General features: G+C 69.7%; 1 protein-coding gene across 1 annotated transcript; it reads left to right on the top strand.

The window, feature by feature from the left end:
* Window positions 1–1,123: 1,123 nt before the first annotated feature.
* FBXL19 (F-box and leucine rich repeat protein 19) lies at window positions 1,124–26,296 on the top strand. The gene is given in 14 exon segments (XM_075928712.1): window positions 1,124–1,955; window positions 7,023–7,227; window positions 9,190–9,333; window positions 9,753–9,839; window positions 10,242–10,442; window positions 12,827–12,859; window positions 13,152–13,293; window positions 15,682–16,387; window positions 20,027–20,069; window positions 20,071–20,191; window positions 20,324–20,485; window positions 22,166–22,384; window positions 23,687–23,745; window positions 23,747–26,296. Coding segments are annotated over 13 exon segments (2,232 nt in total). The 5' UTR covers window positions 1,124–1,955; window positions 7,023–7,053; the 3' UTR covers window positions 23,888–26,296.
* The last annotated feature ends 863 nt before the right edge of the window (window positions 26,297–27,159 follow it).

The raw sequence follows: 27,159 nt of genomic DNA, 5'->3' as shown, positions 1-27,159 counted from the left end.
AAGAAGAGGCGTCGGTCGGCTGGGCTGCCTGTGTGCCTGGGAAGGGCAGTCGACTCTACTGAAGGGTGGGTGCTCTAGGACCCAGGATTTCTGGGTTCTATCCCCAGTCCAGGGAGGTGAGTCGGGATGCTCCTGGAGATGAATGGGGGCTGGGGCAAGGGAACAGGTCTACATTTCCCAAGAGGCCCTTTCTTACTACAACTCCCAGGAAGCCTTGGGTGGGATTTCCCCCTCCCCGCCTCTGGGTCTCCATGGGGGCTGTAGTCCAGTGTGGCTTTCCAGTCGTAACCGGGGGAGCGAAAAGACTCCAACCCCCATGAGGCCGTGCGCGGGCAGCTCCGCCATGTTAGTTGTAGTGCAGGAGGGCGCGAGGACTGCATTTCCCATGAGGCCTTGCCAGACATGAACCTGGCTGCACATTTGTGCGGTACGCGTCTCCCACCGCCCTGTGAGAACAAAGGGGGGGGGGGGTTCCCTTGGGTGGCGGCTCTCGAAACTACATCCCCCATCGGGCGTTGCGCCGCCAGCGCCCCGCGCCGCCATGACACTTGTAGTGCTCCCATGCCCCCTGTCCCGCCTTGAGACGTGGGATTCGGGCAGCTGAGGAACTACATTTCCCATGAGCCCTTGCTGTGCGCCGCCATGACAGTCGTAGTCAAAACACGGACATAAACAGACACCCTGGGGTGGGGACTATATCTCCCATAAGGCAACGCGAGCCCCCCTCCCCCTCGCGCTGCCATGGCGCTTACGGCCCAGGCACCCCCTCCCTTTCTTTCCCTCGCAGGAAAACGCAGGAGCTGGGAGGGGGGGGGGGGTGTAACACAAACTACATCTCCCATGAGGCAGCGCGAGAGCCCGGCCTCCCTGCGCCGCCATGGCGTTTGTAGTCCAAACATTCCCCTCTTCCCCATAGGCATGAACGGGGCTGGGCGGGGGGACTCCATCTCCCAAGAGGCGTTGCGCGGGGCCGGCCGCCATGACCTTTGTAGTCCGCTCGCTCGGCGCCCGCCCCTGGGCGGGAAGGCGGCCCGGCGGCCGGGGAACTACGTCTCCCAGGAGGCCGCGCGCGCGCCGGGGCTGGCGGCGGGCCGCCATGATGGGTTTTGTGTGTTTGCGGGGCCGGGAGGGGGAGGGGCAGGGGCTGAGCCCGGCTGCAGGAGGAGGGGGCGGCGGCGGTAGCAGCAGCGGCGGCGGCGGCGGCAGCAGCCTCGGGGGCCCGGCCCCCCCTCCCCGCAGCGGCACCCCTCCCCCTCTCTGCCTTCTCCAGGGGGGGGCCTGGGGCCGCCCCTCCCCCCCCCGCACGAGCCAGCCCGAGTGGGGGGAGGGGGAAACGAGGCAGCCGCGTAGGCCCCGCCCCCTTATGTGCGGGGGGGCTGGGAGCAGCTCGGGACCCCCCTCAGGCTAGAGCCCCACGTTGGGGGGCTGAGCTCCCCCCTCTGCAGCGGGGGGGCCCCGCGGGCTCGGAAGGGGCAGAGCCCCCCGCAAAGGGGGGTCACCCCGCACCCGGGGGGGCGCTGCTCCCTGCTGGGGGAGGGGCCGGTCCCTGGTGGGGGTGGGAGCTCGGAGCCCCCCCGCCCCTGGCAGAGCCCGGGAGGGGCTGAGCGCTCGGGGGGGCAGGGGACTGGGCGGGGGGGGTGCAGTTAGGGGGCTGCACGTGAACTCGGCGCCCTCCCCCAGCCCCTGCCTCTGCCAAGGACAAGGGAGCGGTGAAGGGTAAAGGGGGGGTGGCCCAGCCCGGATTGGGGGGTGGGGGTCAGGCGTAGGCCGGGGGGGTCCCCCACATCGCACCTCAGCAGCCGCCTCCCAGCCCCCCCTCCAACCCCCCCCACCCCGCCCGCTCTAGGGACGAAGGAAACAAAAGTCTGGGCTGGTTGCAGTTTCTCTCTCCTCCGCCCCATGGAAGAGACTGTGGCCCCCGCCGGATCCCACGCAGCCCCATGGCTCCCCAGCAGGTAAGCGGCCCCCCCCGCGGGTCTCTGGGGGGCCCCACCCCCGAAACAGCAGAGCCACCCTAGGGATGGGTGGGTAGGTGCTGCCAGCCAGCTCTCCCTGCCAGGCCGCTGGGATCCTGGTAAGTTTCTTTGCCTCCGCTGAGATCCTGCCGTCGCCCCAGCCCTCGCCCCCCCGCCCAGCCCCCCGCAGCCCGGCTGCCTTTCGGGGGGCTCCTGCCCGGGAATGTGGGGAGCCGAGATTTGGGAAATGGGGGTGGCTTTCCCAGCTGCCCCCAGCGCAGGCCCGGCTTCCACGGCAGGGAGCAGAGACGCAGCGGGGTGCCCGAGACTGCAGCCGAAGGGGGGGGGGGGCGGGCTGGGGAAATCGGGGGATCCCCCCGTAGGTCCCCAAGCACGAAGGGGCTGGGCAATCACCTCCCACCACCTCCCCCCCCGCTGCCGGCCCCCTTTGTTGTTGCACCATTATTCTGCATTCCCCCCCCTTGCAGGTTGCATGGGGGGGAGGCAGATCCGGGAGCTGCATGCAGGGGGGGGGGTCTGTGGGAGAGAGAAAAGGGGGGGGCAGCCAGCTGGGGAGCCCTGGGGGCAGCAGGGGCCACCAGGAACCAAACTTTCCCTGCTCCATTTCCCGGGGAAGCAGTTGCCGGTGGGGAAGCCCGGGGTTGTGCTGGGCTCTTGCTGGCTCGTGTCTCCCGGCCAGGGGCTTGGCAGGGCCCGGGGCAGCCCCGATCCCACGGCTGGGGTCACAGGCAGCCCCGGGGAGGGGGGCCAGCCGCAGCATGTGGGGCCAGGTATGTGGGGGGGCTGGGCATGGGGAAGGGGAGCTGCAGGCCAGGGGGAGGAAAAGGACTAGAGGGTGAGGGTGTGCTGGGGGGCCCTGCTGGTGCCCCCTATTCCTGACCCTGGCCCCCCATTCTTGCCCCAAGCCGTGCTGGTGCCCCCCCGATTCCTGAACCTGGCCCCCCATTCTTGCCCCCGTACCCTGCTGGTGTCCCCCATTCCTGAACCTGGCCCCCCATTCTTGCCCTCCTGCCCTGTTGGTGCCCCCCATTCCTCACCCTGGCCCCCCATTTTTGCCCCAAGCCCTGCTGGGGCCCCCCATTCCTGAACCTGGCCCCCCATTCTTGCCCCAAACCCTGCTGGGGCCCCCCATTCCTGAACCTGGCCCCCCATTCTTGCCCCAAGCCCTGCTGGGATCCCCCATTCCTGAACCTGGCCCCCTATTCTTGCCCCCCTGCCCTGCCAGTGCTTCTCACTCCCACCCTGCAGCCCCTGCCAGCCCAGCCCAGCCCTGCCAGTGCCCCTCACTTCTGCCCCACAGCCCCTGCCCCCCCATCAGTGCTGTGTTGATATTAATTTCCTCGTTATATTTTCTTTGTTGGCGGCTGTGGGCTAAGGGCGGGTGTGGGGGCAGTGGGGGGAGGCTGATGGGAGGGAGGGGCCCAGTTGCTGGTGGCTGGGATGTCTGGCTGTGGCCTGTCCAGGCAGAAGCTCTGTTTCAGTATCTGCCTTCCAGCTGGGGACTAGTGGTTAGAGCAGAGATGGTGGGGCTGGAAACCAGGACTCCTGGGTTCTATCCTGGCTCTGTCCAGACCCCCTTTGTGACCCCACGCAAGCTATGAAATTTCTGTGGGCCTCAGTTTCCTTCTCTGTGATGAAGACAGGGTTCTTTCCCCCATGTTCGTGGCCATGCTCTGGGCAGCGCCTCTCAGCTGGGCTCTGGGCAGGGTGGGCCGGGGACCTGATGTTGATCTCCCTGTAGTACAAACCTAACATCCATGTGCTCCTCACAAAACTGCAGTGAAATCCTCTTTGATCGGGGCGGCAGTGCAGTAGTTAATAATGCTGCTGTCTCCTCTGCCATCAGTAGGTTTCAGAGGCAATGCCCATATCTCTGCAGAGGAGGAGAAACTAAAATGCCTGAGTTTATAGACCAAGAGCGTGTGTGGCATGGGAGGGCCAGACCTTTGCTTGGTGTGTACAGGGTTTGGGCAAGGACCCTGGCTTGCCATGGTGACCTGTGGAACTCCCTGCTGCTGTGCTTGGGTGTCAAATGCACAGGCAGATAGCGCGTGTGGGTGTCTGATCCAGTGCTGGGGGCTGGAGGCCGGATTACACAGGCCCGTTGGTCTGAGCTGGAGTGGCACAGGGGGCCTGTTCATGTCCGTCTGCCTTTCCCGGCCCTAGGCCTTGGTGCAGTTGTCTTTAGAAACGCAGTTGCCAGTGACTAGGATGTTATGGGCTGGGAGTGGGGTCTAGTGGTTAGATGAAGAGGCGCTGGACTCCACTCCCCACCCAGAGGTGGTGATACAACCCAGAAGTCCTGGCTCCCAGTCCCTGCCCCCCCACGCGCTAACCACTAGACCCCTCTTTCCTCCCGGAGCTTGGGAGAGAACCCAGGAGCCCTCTGTCTGGCCATGATCACTTGGTTCCTCTGTCTGGTACCTTGGTTGGGCTCGGGGCAGCGCCCGGCCCAAGGGGGCCCAGATCTCGGCCGGGCTCGGGGCAGCGCCCGGCCCAAGGGGGCCCAGATCTCGGCCGGGCTCGGGGCAGCGCCCGGCCCAAGGGGGCCCAGATCTCGGCCGGTTTGGGGCAACGCCCGGCCCAAGGGGGCCCAGATCTCGGCCGGTTTGGGGCAGCGCCCGGCCCAAGGGGGCCCAGATCTCGGCCGGTTTGGGGCAGCGCCCGGCCCAAGGGGGCCCAGATCTCGGGCGGTTTGGGGCAGCGCCCGGCCCAAGGGGGCCCAGATCTCGGGCGGTTTGGGGCAGCGCCCGGCCCAAGGGGGCCCAGATCTCGGCCGGTTTGGGGCAGCGCCCGGCCCAAGGGGGCCCAGATCTCGGCCGGTTTGGGGCAGCGCCCGGCCCAAGGGGGCCCAGATCTCGGCCGGTTTGGGGCAGCGCCCGGCCCAAGGGAGCCCAGATCTCGGCCGGTTTGGGACAGCGCCCGGCCCAAGGGGGCCCAGATCTCGGCCGGGCTCGGGGCAGCGCCCGGCCCAAGGGGGCCCAGATCTCGGCCGGTTTGGGGCAGCGCCCGGCCCAAGGGGGCCCAGATCTCGGCCGATTTGGGGCAGCGCCCGGCCCAAGGGGGCCCAGATCTCGGCCGGTTTGGGGCAGCGCCCGGCCCAAGGGGACCCAGATCTCGGCCAATTTGGGGCAGCGCCCGGCCCAAGGGGGCCCAGATCTCGGCCGGGCTCGGGGCAGCGCCCGGCCCAAGGGGCCCAGATCTCGGCCGGTTTGGGGCAGCGCCTGGCCCAAGGGGCCCAGATCTCGGCCGGGCTCGGGGCAGCGCCCGGCCCAAGGGGACTCAGATCTCGGCCGGGCTCGGGGCAGCGCCTGGCCCAAGGGGGCCCAGATCTCGGCCGGGCTCGGGGCAGCGCCCGGCCCAAGGGGGCCCAGATCTCGGCCAGTTTGGGGCAGCGCCCGGCCCAAGGGGCCCAGATCTCGGCCGGGCTCGGGGCAGCGCCTGGCCCAAGGGGGCCCAGATCTCGGCCGGGCTCGGGGCAGCGCCCGGCCCAAGGGGGCCCAGATCTCGGCCGGTTTGGGGCAGCGCCTGGCCCAAGGGGGCCCAGATCTCGGCCGGTTCGCGGCAGCGCCTGGCCCAAGGGGGCCCAGATCTCGGCCGGTTTGGGGCAGCGCCCGGTCCAAGGGGGCCCAGATCTCGGCCGGGCTCGGGGCAGCGCCTGGCCCAAGGGGGCCCAGATCTCGGCCGGGCTCGGGGCAGCGCCCGGCCCAAGGGGGCCCAGATCTCGGCCAGTTTGGGGCAGCGCCCGGCCCAAGGGGGCCCAGATCTCGGCCGGGCTCGGGGCAGCGCCCGGCCCAAGGGGGCCCAGATCTCGGCCGGGCTCGGGGCAGCGCCCGGTCCAAGGGGGCCCAGATCTCGGCCGGGCTCGGGGCAGCGCCTGGCCCAAGGGGGCCCAGATCTCGGCCGGGCTCGGGGCAGCGCCCGGCCCAAGGGGGCCCAGATCTCGGCCAGTTTGGGGCAGCGCCCGGCCCAAGGGGGCCCAGATCTCGGCCGGGCTCGGGGGAGCGCCCGGCCCAAGGGGACCCAGATCTCGGCCAGTTTGGGGCAGCGCCCGGCCCAAGGGGGCCCAGATCTCGGCCGGGCTCGGGGCAGCGCCCGGCCCAAGGGGGCCCAGATCTCGGCCGGGCTCGGGGGAGCGCCCGGCCCAAGGGGGCCCAGATCTCGGCCGGGCTCGGGGCAGCGCCCGGCCCAAGGGGACTCAGATCTCGGCCGGGCTCGGGGCAGCGCCTGGCCCAAGGGGGCCCAGATCTCGGCCGGGCTCGGGGCAGCGCCCGGCCCAAGGGGGCCCAGATCTCGGCCGGTTTGGGGCGGCACCTGGCCTGGGGGGCACTTCTCTTGGTCAGGGCACGGTGCAGAAGTAGCCTTGCAGGTGAAGGGGGTTCACAGCATCTCTGTTAGCCAAACATCTCTACAGTTAATGGGTCTGGCTCATGCCTCTACGATGTAGCTACCTCTGGGGTGGGACAGCTGGGGAAGAGCTGTTCAGCAATAGCCCAGACCCCTTTTTCAGACCATCTATCCTGGCATCCATCCCCCAGTACTAGATCAGACACTCACGTGCTCTATCTGCCTGTGTGTTTGACACCAAACACAGCAGCAGGGAGTTCCACAGGTCACCATGACAAACCAGGGCCCCCTATCCTAACTCTCTGTACCCCAAGCAAAGGCCTGGTGCTGCCATGCCACACACGAGCCCTTAGTCTATAAACCCAAACACACACGCACCTCCCCCGTGCGACAGGGCCTGGGATCTGATTCCAGCTGCTGGCGAGGGCCCCGTGTCCCACCTTAGTGTCTCCAGCCTGGGCCGTGTTGCACAGTCCCTGGCTTGGGCTCTGCAGGGCATGGCACTCGCGGGCTGCCAGCCGTCCCTGCTAGCCCAGACACCTGGGGTGGCTGCTGTCCTACCTCCTCGTTCCCCTGGTGTGGGCTCTGACCTCGGGCCGCTCTGGGAGGGGAGAGGGGTCTAGTGGGTATAGCTGGGGGGGGACTGGTCCTGATTTGGGGGCGTGGGACCCGCTAATGCCGGGCGTCTCCCTGCCCCAGCCTGCAGAGTAGCTGAAGCGGGAGGTAGCCAATGTCGTCCAGCAAAGGGGCGGGGGCTGGATCGCGCCGGCGCCGGACGCGCTGCCGAAAGTGCCACGCCTGCCAGCGGAACGAGTGCGGCGAGTGCCACTTCTGCAAGGACATGAAGAAGTTCGGGGGCCCGGGGCGCATGAAGCAGTCCTGCCTCATGAGGCAGTGCACGGCGGTGAGCGGGGGGCGCGGCAGGCGGGTGCCCGGGGCCAGCCCCTCCAGCTGCCCCGGGGGGGGGGGGGAACTCATCTCGGGGCGGGGGGCGGGTCCCTGTGTGACCAGGCCCTGGCCCCTCCCCCGGGGGGCTCCTCCCAGTGCGGGGGGCGGGTCCCTGTGTGATCAGGCCCTGGCCCCTCCCCCGGGGGGCTCCTCTCAGTACGGGGGGGCGGGTCCCTGTGTGAACAGGCCCTGGCCCCTCCCCCGGGGGGCTCCTCCCAGTGCGGGGGGCGGGTCCCTGTGTGAACAGGCCCTAGCCCCTCCCCCAGGGGGCTCCTCCCAGTGCCGGGGGGCGGGTCCCTGTGTGACCAGGCCCTGGCCCCTCCCCCGGGGGGCTCCTCCCAGTGCGGGGGACGGGTCCCTGTGTGAACAGGCCCTGGCCCCTCCCCCGGGGGGCTCCTCCCAGTGCGGGGGACGGGTCCCTGTGTGAACAGGCCCTGGCCCCTCCCCGGGGGGCTCCTCCCAGTGCCAGGGGGCGGGTCCCTGTGTGAACAGGCCCTAGCCCCTCCCCCAGGGGGCTCCTCCCAGTGCCGGGGGGCGGGTCCCTGTGTGACCAGGCCCTGGCCCCTCCCCTGGGGGGCTCCTCCCAGTGCTGGGGACGGGTCCCTGTGTGAACAGGCCCTGGCCCCTCCCCCGGGGGGCTCCTCCCAGTGCGGGGGACGGGTCCCTGTGTGAACAGGCCCTGGCCCCTCCCCGGGGGGCTCCTCCCAGTGCGGGGGGCGGGTCCCTGTGTGACCAGGCCCTGTCCCCTCCCCCAGGGGGCTCCTCCCAGTGCCGGGGGGCGGGTCCCTGTGTGACCAGGCCCTGGCCCCTCCCCTGGGGGGCTCCTCCCAGTGCCGGGGGGCGGGTCCCTGTGTGACCAGGCCCTGGCCCCTCCCCTGGGGGCTCCTCCCAGTGCCGGGGGGCGGGTCCCTGGGTGAACAAGCCCTGGCCCCTCCCCCGGGGGGCTCCTCCCAGTGCCTGGGGGTGGGTCCCTGTGTGACCAGGCCCTGGCCCCTCCCCCGGGGGGCTCCTCCCCGTGCCGGGGGGCGGGTCCCTGTGTGACCAGGCCCTGTCCCCTCCCCCAGGGGGCTCCTCCCAGTGCCGGGGGGCGGGTCCCTGTGTGACCAGGCCCTGGCCCCTCCCCTGGGGGGCTCCTCCCAGTGCCGGGGGGCGGGTCCCTGTGTGACCAGGCCCTGGCCCCTCCCCTGGGGGCTCCTCCCAGTGCCGGGGGGCGGGTCCCTGGGTGAACAAGCCCTGGCCCCTCCCCCGGGGGGCTCCTCCCAGTGCCTGGGGGTGGGTCCCTGTGTGACCAGGCCCTGGCCCCTCCCCCGGGGGGCTCCTCCCAGTGCCGGGGGGCGGGTCCCTGGGTGAACAAGCCCTGGCCCCTCCCCCGGGGGGCTCCTCCCAGTGCCTGGGGGTGGGTCCCTGTGTGACCAGGCCCTGTCCCCTCCCCCAGGGGGCTCCTCCCAGTGCCAGGGGGCGGGTCCCTGTGTGACCAGGCCCTGTCCCCTCCCCCAGGGGGCTCCTCCCAGTGCCGGGGGGCAGGTCCCTGTGTGACCAGGCCCTGTCCCCTCCCCCGGGGGGCTCCTCTCAGTGCTGGGGGGGCGGGTCCCTGTGTGACCAGGCCCTGTCCCCTCCCCCAGGGGGCTCCTCCCAGTGCCGGGGGGCGGGTCCCGGTGTGAACAGGCCCTGGCCCCTCCCCCGGGGGGCTCCTCTCAGTGCTGGGGGGGAGCCCGACATAATGGCTCCCCTGTGCCCCACCCCAGAGGTGGCTCCTGGCAGTGCTGGGAGAGGGGTCCCTACATAACTGGCCCCTGCCCCTCCGGTCCCCAGAGGCAGCCGCATCTTGGCTAGGGGTGGTCCCTGGGCGCTCCCCAGGGCCCCTGGTGGCAGAGCTGGCTGCTCATCTGGCCCCCGGGCCCGTCCCTGCCACCCGCAGCCCGTCCTGCCTCACACGGCCGTGTGCCTGCTGTGCGGCGAGGCCGGGAAGGAGGACACGGTGGAGGGGGAGGAGGAGAAATTCAACCTGTCGCTCATGGAGTGCTCCATCTGCAACGAGATCGTCCATCCCGCCTGCCTCAAGGTGAGCGCCACGCCCGGCGACCTCCCAGCCTGGGGCCTCCGGGGGCTGGGTGCCAGGACTCCAGGGGTCTGTGCCCCAGACTCGCTGAGCGACCTTGGACACGCCGCTGCCTGGCTCTGTGCCTCAGTTTCCCCGATGTGTCGGGAGGGGAGAACGCCCCCTGCTGGTGCCCAAGGCCGGCTGGGCTGATGCGTCTGAACCCGCTTGACGCGTGTGCGCGATCAGAGCCCCCGGCGCCGGCCCCCCCGGAGCGCCGGCCCCGAGCCCTTTCCTGGCTCGGCACGTCCCATGGTGCTTTGCGGAGCCGGGGGAGACTCTCGCAGGCCCTGGGGGGACGGGGGCGTCCGTCATGCCCCCTGCAACAGGGCTGGGTGCAGGCCGGGAAGGGCGGCTCAGTGTCTGTCTGTCTGTCCGCACAGATGGGGAAGGCGGAAGCCGTTATTAACAACGAGATTCCCAACTGCTGGGAATGCCCCAAGTGCAAACGGGAAGGGAAATCCACCAAGGTACGTGCCCCCCCCTCCAGTGTGGGGGCTGGGAATGGGCCCCGGGCCGCTGCGTTGACCCTAGGGGATTGGCTGGCTTGGGGGTGGGGGGGAGGAGGAATGGGACCCCCGCCTTTCCCAGCTGGGGGGTGTCTGCTGCCACTGTGTGACCACCAGGTGGCGCTGCGGCTCTTTCCTGCGGGGCGGGGGGGCAGTGGGTGCCAGGGTGGAGGGGCTGGGAGGCAAGAGGGAGAATGGGGGGGCTCCGGGGGGTGCTTGGGGGGGCCCACGGGGGTGCTTGGGGGGGCCCACGGGGGTGTTTGGGGGGGCCCACGGGGGTGTTTGGGGGGGCCCCCGGGGGTGTTTGGGGGCGCCGGAGGGCAGGGTTTCCGGGGAGGGCCACCCACTCGGTCTCGCCCCCAGGACTCGGGCGGCGACGGGGCGGGGAAGCGCCGGGCGGACAATGGGGAGGACGGGGTGCGGTGGAAGCTGACGGACGAGCTGGCCCAGCACAAGAAGAAGCTGCTGCCGGCCCCGCCCCCCACAGAAGAGTCCCCCACCAGCGCCCACAAACGCAAGAAGGAGAAGGAGCTGCCGCCCCCCGACACGGGGCCCAAGAAAAAGGTCAGAGCCAGGGAGAGAGTCCGGGAGACCTGGTCCCTGCACTTCCCCCAAAGCCCTCTTCCCCCCAGCCCAGGGGTCCTGGCTCCCCCCAAACCCTACTGCCCCAGCCCTGGGGTCCTGCCTCCCCCCCCAACCCTACTGCCCCAGCCCAGGGGTCCTGCCTCCCCCCCCAAACCCTACTGCCCCAGCCCAGGGGTCCTGCCTTCCCCCCCCAAACCCTACTGCCCCAGCCCAGGGGTCCTGCCTCCCCCCCCCAACCCTACTGCCCCAGCCCAGGGATCCTGCCTCCCCCCCCCAACCCTACTGCCCCAGCCCAGGGGTCCTGCCTCCCCCCCAAACCCTACTGCCCCAGCCCAGGGGTCCTGCCTCCCCCCCAAACCCTACTGCCCCAGCCCAGGGGTCCTGGCTCCCCCCCCAAACCCTACTGCCCCAGCCCAGGGGTCCTGCCTCCCCCCCAAACCCTACTGCCCCAGCCCAGGGGTCCTGCCTCCCCCCCAAACCCTACTGCCCCAGCCCAGGGGTCCTGCCTCCCCCCCCAAACCCTACTGCCCCAGCCCAGGGATCCTGCCCCCCCCAAACCCTACTGCCTCAGCCCAGGGGTCCTGCCTCCCCCCCAAACCCTACTGCCCCAGCCCAGGGGTCCTGGCTCCCCCCCAAACCCTACTGCCCCAGCCCAGGGGTCCTGGCTCCCCCCCAAACCCTACTGCCCCAGCCCAGGGGTCCTGGCCCCCCCCCAAACCCTACTGCCCCAGCCCAGGGGTCCTGCCTCCCCCCCCAAACCCTACTGCCCCAGCCCAGGGATCCTGCCTCCCCCCCCAAACCCTACTGCCCCAGCCCAGGGGTCCTGCCTCCCCCCCCAAACCCTACTGCCCCAGCCCAGGGGTCCTGCCTCCCCCCCCAAACCCTACTGCCCCAGCCCAGGGATCCTGCCTCCCCCCCACCCTACTGCCCCAGCCCAGGGGTCCTGCCTCCCCCCCAAACCCTACTGCCCCAGCCCAGGGGTCCTGCCTCCCCCCCAAACCCTACTGCCCCAGCCCAGGGGTCCTGCCTCCCCCCCCAACCCTACTGCCCCAGCCCAGGGGTCCTGCCTCCCCCCCAAACCCTACTGCCCCAGCCCAGGGGTCCTGCCTCCCCCCCACCCTACTGCCCCAGCCCAGGGGTCCTGCCTCCCCCCCCAAACCCTACTGCCCCAGCCCAGGGGTCCTGCCTCCCCCCCCAAACCCTACTGCCCCAGCCCAAGGGTCCTGCCTCCCCCCCCAACCCTACTGCCCCAGCCCAGGGGTCCTGCCTCCCCCCCCCAAACCCTACTGCCCCAGCCCAGGGGTCCTGCCTCCCCCCCCCAAACCCTACTGCCCCAGCCCAGGGGTCCTGGCTCCCCCCCCCCCAAACCCTACTGCCCCAGCCCAGGGGTCCTGGCTCCCCCCCCCCACCCTACTGCCCCAGCCCAGGGGTCCTGGCTCCCCCCCAAACCCTACTGCCCCAGCCCAGGGGTCCTGGCTCCCCCCCCCAAACCCTACTGCCCCAGCCCAGGGGTCCTGCCTCCCCCCCCAAACCCTACTGCCCCAGCCCAGGGGTCCTGCCTCCCCCCCAAACCCTACTGCCCCAGCCCAGGGGTCCTGCCTCCCCCCCCAAACCCTACTGCCCCAGCCCAGGGGTCCTGCCTCCCCCCCCAAACCCTACTGCCCCAGCCCAGGGGTCCTGCCTCCCCCCCCAAACCCTACTGCCCCAGCCCAGGGGTCCTGCCTCCCCCCCCAAACCCTACTGCCCCAGCCCAGGGATCCTGCCTCCCCCCCCAAACCCTACTGCCCCAGCCCAGGGATCCTGCCTCCCCCCCCAAACCCTACTGCCCCAGCCCAGGGATCCTGCCTCCCCCCCCAAACCCTACTGCCCCAGCCCAGGGATCCTGCCTCCCCCCCCAAACCCTACTGCCCCAGCCCAGGGATCCTGGCTCCCCCCCCCCAAACCCTACTGCCCCAGCCCAGGGGTCCTGGCTCCCCCCCAAACCCTACTGCCCCAGCCCAGGGGTCCTGCCTCCCCCCCCAAACCCTACTGCCCCAGCCCAGGGGTCCTGGCTCCCCCCCCCCACCCTACTGCCCCAGCCCAGGGATCCTGGCTCCCCCCCCCAAACCCTACTGCCCCAGCCCAGGGGTCCTGCCTCCCCCCCAAACCCTACTGCCCCAGCCCAGGGGTCCTGCCTCCCCCCCCAAACCCTACTGCCCCAGCCCAGGGGTCCTGCCTCCCCCCCAAACCCTACTGCCCCAGCCCAGGGGTCCTGCCTCCCCCCCCAAACCCTACTGCCCCAGCCCAGGGGTCCTGGCTCCCCCCCCAACCCTACTGCCCCAGCCCAGGGGTCCTGGCTCTAACCGATGTTTCCTCTCGCGCAGTTGAAAGGCGGGCGGGACAAACACTTGAAGAAGGTGAGTGGCTCTGACCTTCCAGCCATTTCTGTGGGGGAGTGAGGGGGCCCCGGCTCCGGTGGAGGGGGAGGGCCCGCGCCCCGCTTCTCAGCCCCTCCCTCAGAGCTGCCAGTCCCCTTCATCGCCTGCCCCACCCTCCCTGTCCTCCCCGAGCATTGCGCCTTTGCCTGGAGAGGGGGGGGCTCGCTCACGGGGCCCCATTGGGGTCGGGGGCTGCCCAGGCCCCCCCAAGGGCACATTCCTGGGGCCAGGAGCCGCCGCCCGCTGAGACCAGCCTGCTTGGTGCCCCCAGGCCTCCGAGCAGCCGTCGGACGGGAACAAGCTGCAGCCGCTGCCAGGCTGGGGCCGCGTGGGGAGCGGCGACCTGGAGGTGAAAGGGTCCATCTCCCACGCGGCCCTCCACCTGGGGCCAGATCGGGCCCGGCGACCTGGAGGTGAGACCAGGCCGGCCCCCCGGGACAGGCCCCTCGTCCCCATCCCGCGCCCCCCCACCCCGGAGACAGGCCCCTCGTCCCCATCCCGTCCCCCCCCCCCGGGGACAGGCCCCTCGTCCCCATCCCGCGCCCCCCCACCCCGGAGACAGGCCCCTTGTCCCCATCCCGCGCCCCAGCCAGCGCCCCCCACCCCGGAGACAGGCCCCTCGTCCCGATCCCGTCCCCCCCCCGGGGACAGGCCCCTCGTCCCCATCCCGCCCCCCAGCCAGCGCCCCCCCACCCCGGGACAGGCCCCTCGTCCCCATCCCGCCCCCCCAGCCAGCGCCCCCCCACCCCGGGACAGGCCCCTCGTCCCCATCCCGCCCCCCCATCCCGCGCCCCCCCACCCCGGAGACAGGCCCCTCGTCCCCATCCCGCCCCCCCAGCCAGCGCCCCCCCACTCCGGAGACAGGCCCCTCGTCCCGATCCCGTCCCCCCCCCGGGGACAGGCCCCTCGTCCCCATCCCGCCCCCCAGCCAGCGCCCCCCCACCCCGGGACAGGCCCCTCGTCCCCATCCCGCCCCCCCAGCCAGCGCCCCCCCACCCCGGGACAGGCCCCTCGTCCCCATCCCGCCCCCCCATCCTGCGCCCCCCCACCCCGGGACAGGCCCCTCGTCCCCATCCCGCCCCCCAGCCAGCGCCCCCCACCCCGGAGACAGGCCCCTCGTCCCGATCCCGTCCCCCCCCCGGGGACAGGCCCCTCGTCCCCATCCCGCCCCCCAGCCAGCGCCCCCCACCCCGGAGACAGGCCCCTCGTCCCGATCCCCCCCCCCCCGGGACAGGCCCCTCGTCCCCATCCCGCCCCCCCAGCCAGCGCCCCCCACCCCGGAGACAGGCCCCTCGTCCCGATCCCCCCCCCCCCGGGACAGGCCCCTCGTCCCCATCCCGCCCCCCCAGCCAGCGCCCCCCACCCCGGAGACAGGCCCCTTGTCCCGATCCCGCCCCCCCCAGCCAGCGCCCCCCCACCCCGGAGACAGGCCCCTTGTCCCGATCCCGCCCCCCCCAGCCAGCGCCCCCCCACCCCAGAGACAGGCCCCTTGTCCCGATCCCGCCCCCCCAGCCAGCGCCCCCCCCACTCCGGAGACAGGCCCCTCGTCCCCATCCCGCCCCCCCAGCCAGCGCCCCCCCCCACTCCGGAGACAGGCCCCTTGTCCCGATCCCGCCCCCCCCCAGCCAGCGCCCCCCCACCCTGGAGACAGGCTCCTCGTCCCGATCCCGCCCCCCCAGCCAGCGCCCCCCCCCACTCCGGAGACAGGCCCCTTGTCCCGATCCCGCCCCCCCCAGCCAGCGCCCCCCCACCCCGGAGACAGGCCCCTTGTCCCGATCCCGCCCCCCCCAGCCAGCGCCCCCCCACCCCGGAGACAGGCCCCTTGTCCCGATCCCGCCCCCCCCAGCCAGCGCCCCCCCACCCCGGAGACAGGCCCCTTGTCCCGATCCCGCCCCCCCAGCCAGCGCCCCCCCCACTCCGGAGACAGGCCCCTCGTCCCATCCCGCCCCCCCAGCCAGCGCCCCCCCACCACGGAGACAGGCCCCTTGTCCCGATCGCGCCCCCCCCACCCCGGAGACAGGCCCCTTGTCCCGATCCCGCCCCCCCAGCCAGCGCCCCCCCCACTCCGGAGACAGGCCCCTTGTCCCGATCCCGCCCCCCCAGCCAGCACCCCCCCACCCCGGAGACAGGCCCCTTGTCCCGATCCCCGCCCCCCCAGCCAGCACCCCTCCACTCCGGAGACAGGCCCCTTGTCCCGATCCCCGCCCCCCCCCCAGCCAGCGCCCCCCCCACTCCGGAGACAGGCCCCTCGTCCCGATCCCGCCCCCCCCAGCCAGCACTCCCCCACCCCGGAGACAGGCCCCTTGTCCTGATCCCGCCCCCCCCGGGGACAGGCCCCTCGTCCCCATTCCGACCCCCCCGGGGACAGGCCCCTCGTCCCCATTCCGACCCCCCCGGGGACAGGCCCCTCGTCCCCATTCCGACCCCCCGGGGACAGGCCCCTTGTCCTGATCCCGCCCCCCCGGGGACAGGCCCCTCGTCCCCATTCCGCCCCCCCCCGGGGACAGGCCCCTTGTCCCGATCCCGCCCCCCCCAGCCAGCACCCCCCCACCCCGGAGACAGGCCCCTTGTCCCGATCCCGCCCCCCCAGGGGACAGGCCCCTCGTCCCCATTCCGCCCCCTCCCGGGGACAGGCCCCTTGTCCTGATCCGCCCCCCCCCAGCCAGCGTCCCCCCACCCCAGAGACAGGCCCCTTGTCCCGATCCCGCCCCCAGCCTGCGCCCCACCCTGAGGCGGGCTGGGAGCAGGCGCGCCTTAGAGGCGCAGGGCCCCCGTCCCATAGTCCCCGCTCTGCCCCACAGAAAGCGAAGGCTCCAGCGGGGCTGCTGGAGGGCTCGGCCCAGTCGGACAAGTCTCACCAGCGGGAGAAGCTGGAGCGCTTCAAGCAGATGTGCCAGATGCTGGAACGAGTCAAGAACAGCAGCAGCTCCAGCTCCAGCTCCGACTCGGACTCGGACACAGACTCGCGGGGCTCGGAGGGCTCCGGCGGTGGCTCCAGCCGGGCCGCCTCGCCCACCTCCCGGGCCCAGCGCCTGGCCGCCCTCGGCTTCAGCGCCAGCGAGGAGGAGGACGAGGAGGAGGAGGAGGAGGAGGAAGGCCGCAATGGCGGCTCGGAGGCGGCCCGCAACGGCAAGCAGCCCAAGGGGCCGCGGGCGAACTGTCAGGAGAAGGAGAACCACCACCGGGCCGCCAGCCGGGGCAGCGAGCGAGCCAAGCAGCAGGCCGGAGGCCGCAAGGGGGGGCGGCCGGCCGGGCAGACAGGCCTGCACATGGTGGCCCGGACTCAGTTCCTCAGTGGCCCCTGGTGCCCTCGCCCCCCAAGCCCCTGCTGCAGCTGGAGCGGCACGTGGTGCGCCCGCCCCCCGACAGCCCCGAGCCGGACTCGCTGCCCCTGGACAGCGGCTCGGACCACGTCATGCAGCGCGACGTCTGGCTGGCTGTCTTCCAGCACCTCAGCTACCGCGAGCTCTGCGTCTGCATGCGCGTGTGCCGGACCTGGAGCCGATGGTAAGGGGGGGGCGCCGCCCAGCTGCAGTAACCACGGGCATCGCTGGGGGCGCTGTGCGGATGTGAGGTTGCAGTACTGCTCCACGGGGCCAGGGGGCGCTGCGTTGGAGTCCCACCAGGGGCCACTAGAGGGTCCTGGGGTTGCAGGGTGGAGGCTGCCATGCAGTAGGATCCTCATGCACCACTAGGGGGTGGTGGGCAATATGCAGGTCCCAGGTGCACCACTAGGGGGCGCTGTGCTGCAGAGAGCGGGGCAGGGCCCATCAGGGGGCACTCCCCTAGTAGGCAGGACTGGCCCAGTGCCCCAGGGCGGCGCTAGGGTACGCTGCGGGGCAGGGCCCAGCATTGCTGCTCTCCCCTGGCAAGCAGGGCTGGCCCAATGCCCCTGAGTGGCGCTAGGGGGCGCTGTGGGGCAGGGAGCAGGGCAGGGCTCAGCAGGGGGCGCTCTCCCCTGGCAGGCAGAGCTGGCCCAGTGCCCCAGGGTGGAGCTAGGGGGCACTGCGGGGCAGGAAGCAGGGCAGGGCTCAGCAGGGGGCGCTCTCCCCTGGCAGGCAGGGCTGGCCCAATGCCCCTGAGTGGCGCTAGGGGGCGCTGTGGGGCAGGGAGCAGGGCAGGGCCCAGCAGGGGGCGCTATCCCCTGGCAGGCAGGGCTGGCCCAGTGCCCCAGGGCGGTGCGAGGAGGCACTGTGGGGCAGGGAGCGGGCCAGGGCCCAGCAGGGCTGGCCCAATGCCCCTGAGTGCACTAGGGGGCGCTGCGACTGACTCTATGGGTGGGTTTCCTGAGCCTTGACCTGCAGTGGGGCTGTCAGGGACTCAAACAAGGGCTGGGTTCGTGGCCTGTGTGTCTACCATGGCGCAGGAGGAGGGGGTCCCATGCACAAGATGTGGGGTAGAAGGTGCTGGGGGTTGTGGGTCCCATGGGGTGGGAGAGAGGGGGTCCCATGGGTGAGATGTGGGGCAGGAGGTGCAGGAAGGCTGTGGGTCCCATGGGTGAGATGTGGGGCAGGAGGGCTGTGGGTCCCATGGGTGAGATGTGGGGCAGGAGGGCTGTGGGTCCCATGGGCACTGCAGAAGGTGCAGTGATCTCTGGGGCCACAAGGGGGAGCTGTGGGGTGGAGACTTGCTGCAGGAGTTAGGAGGGGCAGGCCTGTACCGTATTGTCTGGAAACCGGAGCCTTTACCATATTGCTTGTAAAAACACGCGGGGTCGCTTGGCACCTTAGAGACGGGCCGATCTGTTCGGGCTTAAGCTTTCGTGGGCGACGCCCAGTTCACCAGAGGGTGGGAGCGAGGCCAGTAGCAGGGGTCTGCAGAAGCTGCGTGTGTGAATGAGGCGAAGCAAGTCGGGGCGGCAGTGGCTCCCCCTCAGCGTGTGGGGTGGGAGGCGAATAGCCAGAGAGGGGACGTTGCCTTTGTCCTGTTACCCAGGGAGCCAGACTGGCCGGGTAAGTGCTGGTTAACAGTCTTTGGAGCAGGCTGGCGACTTCGAAATCCAGGCCTGAATTGCCTGGCGGGTTCAGACGTCCCCTGCGTGTTCCCTGCCCTGACGTCGGACAGAGACCGTCCAGCGGGGCCAATGCCCAGGGCCGGGGACCTGGCTGGCACTTGATGCACGTGTCACATTGCCGAGGTGCTGTGGTTAGCTCCTGTGTTGGTGTCGCTTGTCTAGACGTGCGCAGGGAGCGGGCACCGGGGTTTGTGGCAGGGGCAGGCCCCTGGGGGGGTGTCTGAGGTGTGGTGTGTGGCTGCAGGCTTGGGGGGCTGGGTGTAGAGGATTGGCCTGTCTCCCAAGGCCCGGGGGGAGGGGGAGAAATCGTTTTCCGGGGAGCTGGAGTGTCAGTGATGCGCGGGAGGGCTATAGGTGCTGACCAGCGCCCGGTGCTGCCATTGGCCGAGGCGGCGAATGGCGCCGTTACCAGCTTGTGCTCTTGGGGAAATGCCGCGCCGCTGCCCGGGCGCGTAGCCAAGGAGCCGAGCGCAAGTTACCATTTCTGCCCGGGGACCGTTGCTGCAGTTCTGCCGTCTGCCCACCGGAGGGCGCAGGGCCCCAGCAGGAAGTAGTCGCTGGGAGGAGAGCGTCTGCACAGCCTTCTCCTCCGCGCCTGCGGGGCCTGGCCCCATACGGGGCTGGGGGGTCAGGCGCCAGCTCCCGAGGGCTAGGAGGGGGGACAGACGGGGCAGGGCCACGCAGGCATCGGGGGAGGGCTGCAGGGCCCATGCGGACCAGCTGTCCGAGGGCTGGTCCCATTGCCCTATTGGAGGCAGTGGCTGGTACCGTTACCGTATTGATTGTATTAGTGCTGGGCAAGGGGTTGTGTAAGATGGGAAGATAGCCGATCTTTTTACCGTATTGATTGTATTAGTGCTCTGCCTGGGAGCTGGGTTAGATGGGAAGATAGCCGATCTTTTTACTGTATTGATCGTATTAGTGCTCTGGGGGCAGTGTTAGATGGGAAGATAGCCGATCTTTTTACCGTATTGATTGTATTAGTGCTCTGGGGGCTGTGTTAGATGGGAAGATAGCCGATCTTTTTACCGTATTGATTGTATTAGTGCTCTGGGGGCTGTGTTAGATGGGAAGATAGCTGATCTTTTTACCGTATTGATTGTATTAGTGCTCTGCCTGGGAGCTGGGTTAGATGGGAAGATAGCCGATCTTTTTACCGTATTGATCGTATTAGTGCTCTGGGGGCAGTGTTAGATGGAAGATAGCCGATCTTTTTACCGTATTGATTGTATTAGTGCTGGGCAAGGGGTTGTGTTAGATGGGAAGATAGCGATCTTTTTACTGTATTGATTGTATTAGTGCTCTGCCTGGGAGCTGGGTTAGATGGGAAGATAGCCGATCTTTTTACCGTATTGATCGTATTAGTGCTCTGGGGGCAGTGTTAGATGGAAAGATAGCCGATCTTTTTACCGTATTGATCGTATTAGTGCTCTGGGGGCAGTGTTAGATGGAAAGATAGCCGATCTTTTTACCGTATTGATTGTATTAGTGCTCTGGAGGCTGTGTTAGATGGGAAGATAGCCAATCTTTTTACCGTATTGATTGTATTAGTGCTCTGGAGGCTGTGTTAGATGGGAAGATAGCCGATCTTTTTACCGTATTGATTGTATTAGTGCTCTGGAGGCTGTGTTAGATGGGAAGATAGCCAATCTTTTTACCGTATTGATTGTATTAGTGCTCTGGGGGCTGTGTTAGATGGGAAGATAGCCGATCTTTTTACCGTATTGATTGTATTAGTGCTCTGCCTGGGAGCTGGGTTAGATGGAAGATAGCCGATCTTTTTACCGTATTGATTGTATTAGTGCTCTGGGGCTGTGTTAGATGGGAAGATAGCCGATCTTTTTACCGTATTGATTGTATTAGTGCTCTGGGAGCTGGGTTAGATGGGAAGATAGCCGATCTTTTTACCGTATTGATTCGTATTAGTGCTCTGGAGGCTGTGTTAGATGGGAAGATAGCCGATCTTTTTACCGTATTGATTGTATTAGTGCTCTGGGAGCTGGGTTAGATGGGAAGATAGCCGATCTTTTTACCGTATTGATTGTATCCGTGCGTAAGTGGGATGGGGTATTGGTACCGTACTGACTGTAGTAGAGGTGCTCTCTAATTGTCTCCATGCCCGCCTCCTCCAGGTGCTGTGATAAGCGCCTGTGGACCCGCATTGACCTGAGCCGCCCGAAAATCAATCACCCCGTCTATGCTGAGCGGCATCATCCGCCGGCAGCCGGCCAGCCTGGACCTCAGCTGGACCAACATCTCCAAGAAGCAGCTCATGTGGCTCATCAACAGGCTGCAGGGTAGGGGGGCTGGAGCCAGGCTCCTGGGATCTTTCCCCAGCTCCGGGAGGCAGTGGGCCCCGAAGGTTGGGGGGGCAGGAGATGAGAGCCTGGCTTCTCCCCCTGACTCTGCATCTCTGCTGCCTCCTGCAGGCCTGCGGGAGCTGGTCCTGACGGGCTGCTCGTGGTGCTCCGTCTCGGCGCTCAGCACCGCCAGCTTCCCTGCACTGCGGCTGCTTGACCTGCGCTGGATCGAGGACGTGAAGGACTCGCACCTCCGGGAGCTGCTGCTGCCCCCCACAGACAGCAAGCCAGGTGGGGATGAGGGGGTGCTGTGATGTGGGGGCAGACTCAGCGGGGAGGCAGTGCCCTGGAGCGGCAGCAGGGGGCGCTGTGATGCGGGGGTGGGGGAAGACAGTGCCCTGGAGCGGCAGCGGGGAGTGCTGTGATGCGGGGGTGGGGCAGGGGAAGGCAGTGCCCTGGAATGGCAGCAGGGGGCGCTGTAATGCGGCGGGGGGGGCGGGGGAAGGCAGTGCCCCGGAGTGGCAGCAGGGGGCGCTGTGATGCGGGGGGGGGGGGCGAGGGAAGGCAGTGCCCTGGAGCGGCAGCAAGGGGCGATGTAATGCGGGGGTCGGGAGAAGGCAGTGCCCCGGAGCGGCAGCAGGGGGCGCTGTGATGCAGGCGGGGCGAGGAAGGCAGTGCCCTGGAGCGGCAGCAGGGGGCGCTGTGATGCAGGATCGGGGGAAGGCAGCAGGGGGCGCTGTAATGCAGGATCGGGGAAAGGCAGCAGGAGGCGCTGTAATGCAGGATCGGGGGGAAGGCAGCAGGAGGCGCTGTAATGCAGGATCGGGGGAAGGCAGCAGGGGGCGCTGTGATGCAGGGTTGGGAAAGGCCGTGTCCCGGAGCGGCAGCAGGGGGCGCTGTGATGCAGGATCGGGGAAAGGCAGCAGGGGGCACTGTGATGCAGGGTTGGGGGAAGACAGTGCCCCGGAGCGGCAACAGGGGGCGCTGTGATGCAGGGTTGGGGGAAGACAGTGCCCCGGAGTGGCAGCAGGGGGCGCTGTGATGCGGGGGGGGACAGGGGAAGGCAGTGCCCCAGAGCGGCAACAGGGGGTGCTGTGATGCGGGGTCGGGGGAAGGCAGTGCCCCGGAGTGGCAGCAGGGGGTGCTGTGATGCGGGGAGGGCGGGGGGAGGCAGTGCCCCGGAGTGGCATCAGGGGGCGCTGTGATGCGGGTGGGGGCGGGGGGAGGCAGTGCCCTGGAGCGGCAGCAGGGGGCGCTGTGATGCGGGTAGGGGCGGGGGGAGGCAGTGCCCCGGAGCGGCAGCAGGGGGCGCTGTGATGCAGGGTGGGGGCGGGGAAGGCAGTGCCCCGGAGTGGCAGCAGGGGGCGCTGTGATGCAGGGTGGAGGCGGGGGAGGCAGTGCCCCGGAGTGGCAGCAGGGGGCGCTGTGATGCGGGGGGGGGGGGGGCGGGCGAGGCAGTGCCCCGGAGCGGCAGGAGGGGGCGCTGTGATGCAGGGTGGGGGGCGGGGGAGGCAGTGCCCCGGAGCGGCAGCAGGGGGGCGCTGTGATGCGGGTGGGGGGCGGGGGAGACAGTGCCCCCGCAGCGGCAGCAGGGGGCGCTGTGATGCGGGGGGGGGGGGGCGGGCGAGGCAGTGCCCCGCAGCGGCAGCAGGGGGGCGCTGTGATGCGGGGAGGGCAGGGGGAGGCAGTGCCCCGCAGCGGCAGCAGGGGGCGCTGTGATGCGGGGGGGGGGCGGGGCGAGGCAGTGCCCCGCAGCGGCAGCAGGGGGCGCTGTGATGCGGGGAGGGCAGGGGGGAGGCAGTGCCCCGGAGTGGCAGCAGGGGGCGCTGTGATGCGGGGGGGGGGGCGGGGGAGGCAGTGCCCCGCAGCGGCAGCAGGGGGCGCTGTGATGCAGGTGGGCGGGGGAGGCAGTGCCCCGCAGCGGCAGCAGGGGGCGCTGTGCCGGGGGCGCTGACCTGTCCCCTCCCCCAGGTCAGACGGAGAGCCGGGGCCGGCTGCAGAACGTGTCCGAGCTGCGTCTGTCGGGGCTGGACATCACCGACTCCTCCCTGCGCCTCGTCGTGCGCCACACGCCCCAGCTCGCCAAGCTGGACCTGAGCCACTGCAACCACGTGGGTGACCCGTCCGTGCACCTGCTGACCGCTGCTAACTCCCCCCTCCGCGACAGCCTGGCCGAGATCAACCTCTCCGGTGAGCGCCCGCCCCCCGCGGCCCTGCCCCTCCACCGCCCCTCGCGCCTGCCCCCCACCGCTGCCCTGCCCCCCGCCCCCGCCCCTCGCGCCCCGCTCCCCCCGCGGCCCAGCCCCGCCACCGCCCCTCGCGCCCCGCCCCCCCCGCTGCCCTGCCCCGCCCCCGCCCCTCGCGCCCGCTTCCCCCGCGCGCCCAGCCCCGCCACCCGCCCCTCGCGCCCGCTCCCCCGCGGCCCCAGCCCCGCCACCGCCCCCTCGCGCCCGCCCCCCCCGCTGCCCTGCCCCGCCCCCCGCCCCTCGCGCCCCGCCCCCCCGCGGCCCTGCCCCGCCCCCCGCCCCTCGCGCCCCGCCCCCCCCGCGGCCCAGCCCCTCCACCGCCCCTCGCGCCCGCCCCCCCCGCTGCCCTGCCCCGCCCCCCGCCCCTCGCGCCCGCCCCCCCGCGGCCCTGCCCCGCCCCTCGCGCCCCCCCCCCCCCCGCTGCCCTGCCCCGCCCCCAGCCCCTCGCGCCCGCCCCCCCCGCGGCCCTGCCCCCGCCACCGCCCCTCGCGCCCGCCCCCCTCCGCGGCCCCTGCCCCGCCACCGCCCCTCGCGCCCACTCTCCAGTCCTGCCAGGCCGCCTCCTGCCCCGAGTCCCGCCAGTGCCCCTCGCACCCGCCCCGCAGCCCCCCAGCCCTGCCCTGCCCTGCAGGCCGCCTCCTCCCCCCGAGTCCCGCCAGTGCCCCTCGCACTCGCCCCGCAGCCCCCCAGCCCTGCCCTGCCAGGCCGCCTCCTCCCCCCGAGTCCCGCCAATGCCCCTTGCACTCGCCCCGCAGCCCCCCAGCCCTGCCCTGCCAGGCCGCCTCCTCCCCCCGATTCCCGCCAGTGCCCCTTGCACTCGCCCCGCAGCCCCCCAGCCCTGCCCTGCCAGGCCGCCTCCTCCCCCTGAGTCCCGCCAGTGCCCCTTGCACTCGCCCCCGCAGCCCCCCAGCCCTGCCACCCGCCCCTCGTGCCCAACCCGCAGCCCACCGCCCAACCCCGCAGTGCCCCCCAGTTCTGCTCCGCCCCCCCAGCCCTGCCGGCAAACCCTTGCGCCCAACCTGCAGCCCACCCCCTGCCCCACAGCCCCTGCTAGCCCCCCCCCCCAGCCCTGCCGGTGCCCCTCACTCCGTCCCCGCAGCCCGGCTGTGGGCCAGCCGACAGACACACGTGTTACTCCAGGCTTCCTTAGCTCTGGCGCTCCCGTGAGGGCTGGGGCCCCGTGTCCCGCGGGTGTACAGGGGCCGTTCGCCTGCGCCCCTTGTCTGACCGTCCCCCCCGCCCGCAGGGTGTAACCGCCTGACGGACCAGTGTCTGCCTCTCTTCCGACGCTGCCTGCGCCTCTCCCCGCATCGACCTGCGCTCCTGCCGCCACATCACCCCCGAGGGCTGTGCCCGCTTCTGCGAGGACTCGGGGCCCCCGGCACCCCCGCCTGCCGGGCCGCCCTTCCGCTGCCCCGAGGAGAAATTGCTGATCAAAGACAGCTAATGGCCGGGCGGGGCCAGAGACTTGAAGAGACCTTTTACTAAAGCCATGCACTGAATCACGGGGGCTGGGGGCCTTCCACGGCTGGGGGGAGCAAGGGGGGCTGGGGGGACCCCGCTCCCCCCGTCTCTGTGCCGGGAAGGGATGTGGGGGGCTGTTTGGGCCTCTCCGTGCTGGGTAAGGTCGGGGGCGGCTGGAGCTGGTACTGCCCCCAGGGGGTGATGGGAGCCAGGATGGGGGGGGGGGTTGGTACTGGTGGGTACATGAGCGCCCATAAAGAAACCCTGTCTTAACCACCCCCCACTTCCCCCCCGGGCTCGGCGCCTCAGCCGGCTGCCTTGGAATTGGCTGCTGCCTCCATGCCCCACACATCCCATCCGTGGGGGGCTCTAGCACTGATGGCTTATCCCCACCTCCCCCCGCACTCACACTCCCTGGAGTGGGGGAGCCCCCCCCAGATCTGTCAGCTTTAAATAACCACTTGCAAGGGGGGAGTGGGATAAGTGGCACCCAAACTTCTTCCTAGTTCGGGGGGGGGGGCTCCCTAATGCCCTTCCCCCTTCGGCCGGGGGGACTTGGATCGCCCCCCCGCCCCGAAACTTGAATCTCCTATTTTCAAAACGGTTACGCTTCCCCTGGCTCCTCCCACTCGGGGAAGGGGGTGTGGCTTTGCTCGGCTCCTCCCACACCCGTGTGGCAGGGCAGTGGTTCTACCTGTGGATTGAGGCAGGGGTGGGGTACTCCCTGGTCAGTTTCCTCTGTGCCCCAAGGAGGGGGGGGTGTGGCCAGTCACCCCCCTGGATGGGGTGCGCACGATCAGCTCCACTTCGGTTGCAGTGGGTGGTAGGACTGGCTGGCAGCAGAGACCCCCCCACCCAGCTAGTCCCAGATTTGGGCAGATGTGGAAGGGGGCCATGGCGTCCTCTCTCCATGGGGCAGCTGCTGTGGGGCAGGCATCCCTCTGTGCATCGGCAGGGGGGCTTTCGTTTGATACTTGAAACCTTCCTCCCCTGGCTAACATGTTACTTGAATCGTAGCTCTAGGTTCTGCCGTTGGAGGCGAAAGACACAAGGAAAAGGTATTTCCCTCCCCCGCTCCCCATTTTGTTTCTGTTCAGTGTTGAAAGGCCAAGGAAAAGTCAGGGTGTCCCCCCCCCCCAGCCCCTCGGGCATCGCTCCCCCAACTGGGTCTTCCTCGCTGCCCTCCCCGTGGGGCAGCCGGGCCAGTGTAGGGCAGCTTAGATTCCAGGTTGGGGGTGTCTGCGGGGGCTTGACGGAGGATCTCAATTCTGTGTCTGTTTTGGGGCCCCCTGCACCAGGTGGAGCCCTGGCTGCAAAGGGAGAAGAGGAATCCGGGGCGATGTTGCATAGCCCCCCACCACCCATTCCTTTGAGTGTCACACACGCCATGCGGACACAGGTGCCTGGGCCGCTCCTCAGTCTCCTCTCCTGGCAGGGCCAGGGATCGGCTAACCCTCCCTCCAGGATCTGGGGCGGCGGGGCCCCCCCGTTCTAGCCCAGCTCTGCCATGGCCAGTTTCCAGCGGGGGTGCTTTTCTGGGCAATACCTCAGGGTTGAACAGTAGAGTGCAAATCCCACCAGGTGCATTGAGCTGCAGCTTGCTGCTACAGGGGGACGGACAGACAGGGCCAAGTGGCAGCCGGGGCTCAGACAGAAGGACACTGCGATCCCCAAGACAGACGGATGCGGCGATTCCGTGGCCAGTTCCCCCAGACAGATGAGACAATCCCACAGACAGACGTGGCAACCCCAGACAGACCCGGCCGTCCCGCCTAGCGATGACCCAGAGCGACGGGGGCGATCCTGCACGGATCCGTCAGGCACATCCTCCGGGCACAGACCGCCGGATCCTACAGCCGCGGCAATTCCCGCCGAGCCGGATTGCCCCGAGCGTGCGCAGTCCCTCACCCCGCTCCACGCGCCCCCCCTGCGCAGCCATGACCACGCCCCCGGCTGCCCCCGCCCCACCCATCTCCCTGGGGGCTAAACACAGCTCACCCTGGCGGGGGAGGCCAGCGTCTCCCCTCGCTGTGCTGGGCGTCGCAGCCACTAGATGGCGACAGGGTTCACACGTTTCCTCCGACCCCTCGGCGGCCCGCCCCCTTTTTCCCGCCCCAGCCAAGGACCAAAGCTTCCCTCACCCCTCCTTGGGCTTCAGAGATCCCCGTCTCGCCTCTCACCCCCCTCCCCGCTCAGAGCCAGGGCGCCAGGCGACCTCCCTCCCTGACCCCGGGGTGCCGCATTGTACTATACTATTTGCGATATAAAAAAACCACAAAAATCAAAAAAAAAAAAAAAAAGAAATTGTGGTTTTGGTCTTAAGCCTGTTTCTATTTCTCCTCCCCCCTCCAGTTTTTTCCAAAAATGCAAAATAAAATGGTTGGGTTTTTTTTATTATTTTATTTTAATTTTTTATGTTTATTTTCCTTTACGTTGTTTGGGGTTGTAGAGCAACCTGGCCGGGGGGTTGTTTTCGGCTTTTTTGGTCTCCTGGGGTTCGGAGCTCTTCGTCCCGTGTGGCGGGGGGCTGGCTGAGTGCTCGCAGGCCACAGTGGGGCTCGGGTGGGGCGGGACCCACAGAGGGGCGCTGCACCGCCCGGTCTGGGATGAGGCTGTCTTCTGCCAGGCCCTGGGTACGTAGTCTCATGAATCTAATAGACATTGCCTTAGAGACCCACCATCCCTGTGTCCGTCCATCCGTCCACCCCCCCCATAGCTACCCCCCCAGCCTGCTGTCTGTCCCATTCCTGTGTCTGTCCGTCCACACCTCCCCATAGCTACCCCAGCCTGGCGTCATCCATCCACACACAACCATAGCTACCCCCCCAGCCTGCTGTCTGTCCCATTCCTGTGTCCTATCGTCCACACCTCCCCATTGCTACCCCCCCAGCCTGCTGTCTGTCCCATTCCTGTGTCCGTCTGTCCGTCCGTCCACACCCCCCATAGCTGCCCCCAGCCTGCTGTCTGTCCCATTCCTGTGTCCGTCCGTCCACACCCCCCATAGCTGCCCCCAGCCTGGTGTCTGTCTCATTCCTGTGTCCGTCCATCCACACACCCCATAGCTACCCCCAGCCTGGTGTCTGTCTGTCCGTCCACACCTCCCCATAGCTACCCCCCCCCCCCCAGCCTGGTGTCTGTCCCATTCCTGTGTCCGTCCATCCGTCCACAACCCCCCATAGCTGCCCCCAGCCTGGTGTCTGTCCCATTCCTGTGTCCGTCCGTCCACACACCCCATAGCTACCCCCAGCCTGGTGT

The sequence above is a fragment of the Pelodiscus sinensis genome, chromosome 4, assembly GCF_049634645.1.
Source record: "Pelodiscus sinensis isolate JC-2024 chromosome 4, ASM4963464v1, whole genome shotgun sequence".
Lineage (NCBI taxonomy): Eukaryota > Metazoa > Chordata > Testudines > Trionychidae > Pelodiscus > Pelodiscus sinensis.
The sequence above is the reverse complement of the archived record's forward strand: the minus strand, read 5'-3'. Positions and strand labels throughout refer to the sequence as shown.